Genomic DNA, 6,229 nt, shown 5'->3' on the forward strand with positions numbered 1-6,229 from the left:
ACTTGGCAGCTGCTCGGGTTTGTAAACATTTTGAGGGGTGGTGAGACTTTGCGGGGAGGCGAGACTAGAATTTTTCAGTGCGAGCCTGAAGACATTTGATCGAGGGTTTAGTGTGTTAAACTCGAGTGTGAGACTCTTAAGAGTGAATTTCACCTATTAGAGACCTTACGCAACAGGACGGCTCAAGGAGAGGACGGCAAAATTTCATTGTGTGACGTGCGTGACTGCTTGCTTCGTAAGCTATTTGACGCCATTTCCGGTTTATCACTGCCGTCCTCTTAGCGTTCACGACGTGAAAACAAGGAGTTTGAAGTTCTGAGGAAAACGTGAGTATTTTTATCCATTTATTTTCATCTTAACCTTTAATTTTTTGGATTGAACGATAGAAACAGTCTACCTTTTTAGTTACCAGCCTTTGTATATATGGAAATAACTTTTTTTAAAACGAAAATGAAGCCTACTTGTAAACGCATGACGAAGTGCTCAGACTGGCTTATTTGTGAAAATTTAATTCTCCTTCTTTCTAAGTTATTTCTCTGTAATTTTACAGTTTTATGGCAGTTTCTGTTTCATCTTTATCGTCCGAATTACAATTCTGGTGTAAACTAATCTTTTTCTGCCTTTGAGAGTTGTTTTCAGCAGTGTAAGTGCGGGATATATTTTTATTTGTTGTAAACCAACTTTGAAATATAAATTACATTTGTACAGTATGTTGCCCTATTTACGGACACTTCCACTCTTACGATTCTGTATTTCGTAGTAAAGATAAAAAGAAATCTGAACGATACGTTTCGAAGACTTGTTGATTAGTCTGCTTTCATTATTTCGTTTCGTGGCTGAGTTGGGCTCCGTTTAGACAGAAAGATTCAAGTTTTTGTCGAGGTATGTAAAAGTTTTCTAATGTGATTCGTATCGCACGTCGAATTACACTGATGACTTCTTCGCTAAAATCGAAAGAAAATGCTTTAAGCTTCGGAAAATAGGTAACTTTTTAAGTGAATCTTTTTTCATTTGACTTTATTAGACGTATTTTGCAATGATCGAAAAGAATAATTCCAAGAAAAAGGGAGTATTTATCTCGAAGCGAATCGATCGTCAGAAATATTAGGGCACCGAATTTGGCCAACTTTTTCCGTAATTACTAAGAAACCAAGCAGGTTTAGGCGATAAAACTTCATGACTTACTTACCAGCAGTGAAAGCTACATTGTGAGTAAATTTCCGCTCGTTAATCAGGGGCGTAATGCTAGGATTTGGGGTCACACTATGTCACGCCCAGGGTACTTACATAGTCCACTGCAGATGTTCACTCCTGAAAATGGAGTATATAACTACCTAGCACTAGAAAAAATTTATGGCATGTTGATTCTTCGGATTCACACTTTTCGCCACCTGGATAAAAAGGTTTGCTTGTTGTTTACTGAAAAAAATATCTCACAAAAGGGGGTCATGGGCACCCCAGGACCCCCCTTGCTATAACTCTGTTAGTGCTCTGTTGAGGTAAGATATTGTGGTTATTGCAAAAAGTGTCCGGAATTATAAGGCCAACATGCTGTACTTCAATCCTCTTCAAAAATAATGCAGTGTGCCTTTCGCAAAAGAAATTCTGATCCCAAAGACCGTTGCATGTGAAGTAATCAACCTCTTATCTTCATTTTATATAATTAAAAACCAAGAATTTCAACATGTTTGTTTCTTCATAACCTAGAACAGAAAGATGGAGTGGAAAACAGAATGTGATCTACTTCTATTGCAAGAAATAGTTGTGTCCGAACCTTACCAGTACAAGGCTTCAACAAGGGAGAGAGGAAAGATATGGGAAGATATCACAGAAAGGTTGAATGCCACTGAAGCATTTGGAAATCGACTTGGACACAAAAGAGCTGTGAGAGACAGGTATGCCCTGTTGGCCAAGAAATTTAAGAAGAGAATGGCAGAAGAGGAAAGTGCGAGTGGAATTTCACCCGAGATGTCAGAAACGGACAAGCTGCTTGACCAGATTATTGAGAGATTTGAGGAGAGCGACAGGGAGGCTTGTGAGAATTCAGAACAGGGCGAGAAAAATAAAGAAAATGACAGAAAAAAAGCAGAAGAGATGAGGAAGCGTTCCATGGAGAAACTTGGAGAGACCAAGAAAAGAAAGGCTGAGGACGGTGAAGTAACACCCAGAAAGAGAGCATCAGGGTCGGAAACCCTTGTGTACTTGAGAGAAAAGGCTGAAAAGGAATTTGACCTGAGGAAAGGAGAACTGGAAGTTAAGAAAGATGAACAATCTGCACAACTACAGATGTTTCAGTTCATGCAACAACAACTACAGCAACAGCAACAACAGCAGCAGCAGCAAATGCAATTACAACAGCAGCAGCAGCAGCTTCAAAATCAACTTCTCATGACACTTATTGAAAAAATTAATAAATAAGTGTATAATTTAAGACATGGATAAGGTTTGTTTTGGGTACACATTTTTATTGGTTCATATCATGCAATTGTTTTATGATTTGATTGAACCACAAACGTGAATGTCTGTTGAAATGTGAATCAGTTATTTAATTAATATTAATAATTTGAAGGTTTAAAAAGTAATATTGTACAATGCTTTGAATGTGTCTTCATCCTCTATTGTAACAATTTTTTTTACGGATTTAGACATTAGACTGGTGTTTTCTTTAAACTTCAAATATTCTTTAAGAACAAGTTCACCTTCATAATTTTTAGTCATTCATACACATAAAAGGCTTCTGAACATTGTGATCATTATTTAACACATATTTATACAATAAAATATATATTTCCTTATAAAAACCTTCATCATGTTGTCAATTAAACTTTTCCAATAAGGGAAAAGTTAAAAAAAACTAAGGGAATTAAATACCCTTTAAGTAAGAATTTAGGTTCAGAAAAACCTTCTCTACATACAGGGGAAGGGGCTGAGTGTCTGGGGTACTCTCAATCTGGCAAACCATAGTCTTGCCACACTGAAATTTAAGACAAGTTGAATATCAAACTTTTTTGATGCTCATTTCACTGTTACATCGCAGCATTTAACGAAACAGCAAAGCCATTTCATAATCAACTATGGTTCTAAGAACACTCTGCAATTAATTATGCCATTACTTCATATGAACATTATCAGAAGGGGGAAGGGGGGGTGCAAAAACTTAACTCCCACAGCAGCAACCTTGTACAACTTTTCCTCAAACAATGAAATAAGAAAAGAAATGCCTGGTAAACGATTTGAAATTCCAGTTTGTTACATTTGTTATTTCTTGAAAAGACTAAACCCACAAATCTGACAGCAAAAAAAATGAAACACCAATGTTTTGCAATTAAATTACAGGAAAACCTGAGAACATTTAAGTTTTTGACATAACTCAGTTGTGCCCCCAGTCCATAAACTTCCTCAAAACAAATAGAATGGATGCTTCATTTTGTAAAGCCTACAATCAGCATGGCTTAAAAATTCTTCAAACTGACATGTATTAAGCTTAACTAATGGCCAGGGTGGGAGGCGCAGTGGCCTAATGGTTAGTGTGCTGGACTCCAGATTGGGCAGTCCGGGTTGAAGCCCTGGCTGGGGCACTGTGTTGTGTTCTTGGGCAAGATACTTTACTCTCGTAGAGCCTCTCTCCACCCAGGTGTATAAATGGGTATCGGCGAATTTACTGCTTGGGGGTAACCCTGCGATGGACTAGCATCCCATCCGGGGGGGAGTAGAAATACTCCTAGTCCCTTCATGCTACAGAAACCGAGATCAGCTCCGGCCTGATGGGCCACTAGGCTCGTATACAGACTTTCTTTTTTACTGATGACCAGGGGGTAACTCTCCTGGGTAACTCCCATATGAAAGGAATAAGGCTGCTTGTCTGTAATAAACCATGCCCTTAAAGAAGACAAATCCGGATGTTGCTTGAACTTAATTTGATCTTTGTTTGCAATCCTAAAAAATAGCTGAAAATATTTGTGGTTTATCACCAATTGAGACAACATCCAAGACTTGCACCCTACTGTACATGCAAGTGAGATGACAAGCATTCCAATCAATTTCATATGGGAGTCCCCAGGTACTGATTGATTAAAAATAATATCTTAAATAAAGTAACCCTGTAATGAAGGCGGTTCGACACCAAAGAACGAGGAAGTATTTGACCCATAAAGACATGAGTGGGCATTTCTTAATAAGGCACAAATAATATACATTTTGCCTACGGCACTGAGTCCAACTTTGAGATCCCTTTTAAAATCTAAAAAAGTAAAGTATTGCAAAATGTCTCCAAATACCCACTCTACAGCTGTTCTTACTTTACTCATGGACAAATTATATTGTTGCTGCTGCGGTGTTAAGGCATTGCCTTTAAATGGTCCCTGAAGGTGGACTCTCAGTGGGTATGCAGGGTCCCCATACACACAGAGTGGTTGGCCAGTTGGGGAAACACAGTGGTTTTCTAACATCGGTAGAAGGCCAGACATCGCCAACATCCCACTGTCGTGTCTTCTTCCCTCGACGGGACCAAAAAGGTTTGCGATAAGTCCATTGGGCGCAACAACACTCTGAGACTTAATTGCGTGGACTCTTTTGTGCCCATTGTAAAGTACTCTTTGATTTTCGCCAGGCCTACAGACTGGTCGAACCGTCCCATCTATAAATCCCCAACAGTTGTCAAGGGCCGCTCCTTTCCGGTAGATTGCTTCAGAGAATTGAGCCAGTTGTGCTTGAGACAGCCACGGTTGGTTCAGACGTGAGAGTAAACGTCCAAACTGCACATGAAGCAAATCCATCGCTTCTCCCACCACCATGCTCAACTGGGGAACAGGTCTTCCGAAACGCGGTACAAGGTCTTCGTATCTACACGGATACGCAAATCGACGTAAAAGCATACACAGTGCTTCATCGCTGTACACGGAAAAACGATTTGGGCAAGTGATTTTGTCCGGAAGATTAAACACATCGACTAAAGCGTATATGTCATGTTTCAAAAAGCGAAATTCGCTTTTGCACTCGTCGTCGGAAAGACTGTCAAGATCAAATTTGTCGTATTTCCAGTACGGGATTTCGAGGTTCTTCGAAGTGTTCACATCGTAAAGCAACAGTAGTTCTTCGTCATCAATCAAATTCAGGTCATTAGCGAGTAAAAGTGCTTCTCTTGCTTCCCTAAATGTAGCCATTTTAGCTTCAAGTCATCTCCATGTCGTGTTGTGTTGCGTAAGGTTTGTTTACGTTTAGGACGGCAACATCATTGCTCGCGTGCTCAGCCCAGTCCTCGCGCGATCTGAGGTCGCCGTCCACATCGAACCGTCCTGTTGCGTAAGGTCTCTATTACCAAACTGACGACGGCAGAAGTCGAAAAATCGATTTTTCTCTATTTTCGTCTACGTATAGCCCTTAGGTAGATATGAAATGTGATACAGTTTTTCTCCGCTTGAAACGCTTTAAAGTCGTGAAAATCAAGAAAAACGAATTTCGCCCCGACTATGGCCAAATTGGTCGAACGCAAAGGCTGAAAATTAGAAATCTAAACTTAATTTGCGTTCGCGTGTGAAAAAGAAACAAAACTTCCGATACTTTTTCTTGAAAGACAAAGTATTCAGCTATCAAAAACAGGCTATAAACTTGTCTTGAGCCCCCGTCAAGGAAGAATCCTCAAACGTTGAAAAATTGCTTTTGTTTACTCAGCTGATATTCCCAATTTAGGAATAAAATTCGGAGATATTTTTCGACATGTGCCATAACTCCAAATTCCCTCAAACTTCGCCAGCATAATCTTTATATGTTGTTCTAAAACATGTATCAAAATCAGTTCGGGTTCTTCTTCGAGTGGTTTTTGAGGGGCCGCTGAAAAAGCTACATTTTAATGAAAACATGAGCAAAAAATAAACAATAGACTGCTGCGTGTTGTTTGAGGACAGACGGGTATGAGCTTTTAACGACCTTGTATTATTAGTTATTTGTACTGATTAGCAAATTGCTTGCTTTCACTTATAGTATACCATGTATACTGGGAAAAGATTTCAATCTCAACACCAAAGTAACCTAATTTATCGAAATAAGTGTTTCGTGAGCAGTTCGAATTCTTCGCCATTCACTTGGCTCGAGATGTCGATTTCACAGCTAAGAAACCGGAAGTCAATATACTATGCTACACAACAACATAATAACATAACACATCGCAAAAACATGTATCAAAGTCAGCTTGAGTTTTTCTTCGAGTGGTTTTTGAGGCGTCGCCGAAAAA

At 39.3% G+C, this 6,229-nt stretch overlaps 2 protein-coding genes across 2 annotated transcripts; one reads left to right on the top strand and one right to left on the bottom strand.

The window, feature by feature from the left end:
• The first annotated feature begins 162 nt into the window (after positions 1 to 162).
• Positions 163 to 2,465, top strand: LOC145460263 (uncharacterized). Its single transcript, XM_081445014.1, has 2 exons — positions 163 to 326; positions 1,708 to 2,465. The coding sequence occupies exon 2, from the start codon at positions 1,717 to 1,719 to the stop codon at positions 2,416 to 2,418; it is 702 nt and encodes a 233-aa protein (XP_081301140.1). The 5' UTR covers positions 163 to 326; positions 1,708 to 1,716; the 3' UTR covers positions 2,419 to 2,465.
• Positions 2,466 to 2,803: 338 nt separating this feature from the next.
• Positions 2,804 to 5,332, bottom strand: LOC145503201 (uncharacterized). Its single transcript, XM_081482661.1, has 2 exons — positions 4,026 to 5,332; positions 2,804 to 3,537 (listed from the first exon to the last, which is right to left on the bottom strand). Exon 1 carries the CDS (start codon positions 5,160 to 5,162, stop codon positions 4,086 to 4,088), a length of 1,077 nt encoding a protein of 358 aa, XP_081338787.1. The 5' UTR covers positions 5,163 to 5,332; the 3' UTR covers positions 2,804 to 3,537; positions 4,026 to 4,085.
• Positions 5,333 to 6,229: the final 897 nt, after the last annotated feature.

This window comes from Orbicella franksi, chromosome 11, assembly GCF_964199315.1.
Source record: "Orbicella franksi chromosome 11, jaOrbFran1.1, whole genome shotgun sequence".
In the NCBI taxonomy this organism is placed as follows: domain Eukaryota; kingdom Metazoa; phylum Cnidaria; class Anthozoa; order Scleractinia; family Merulinidae; genus Orbicella; species Orbicella franksi.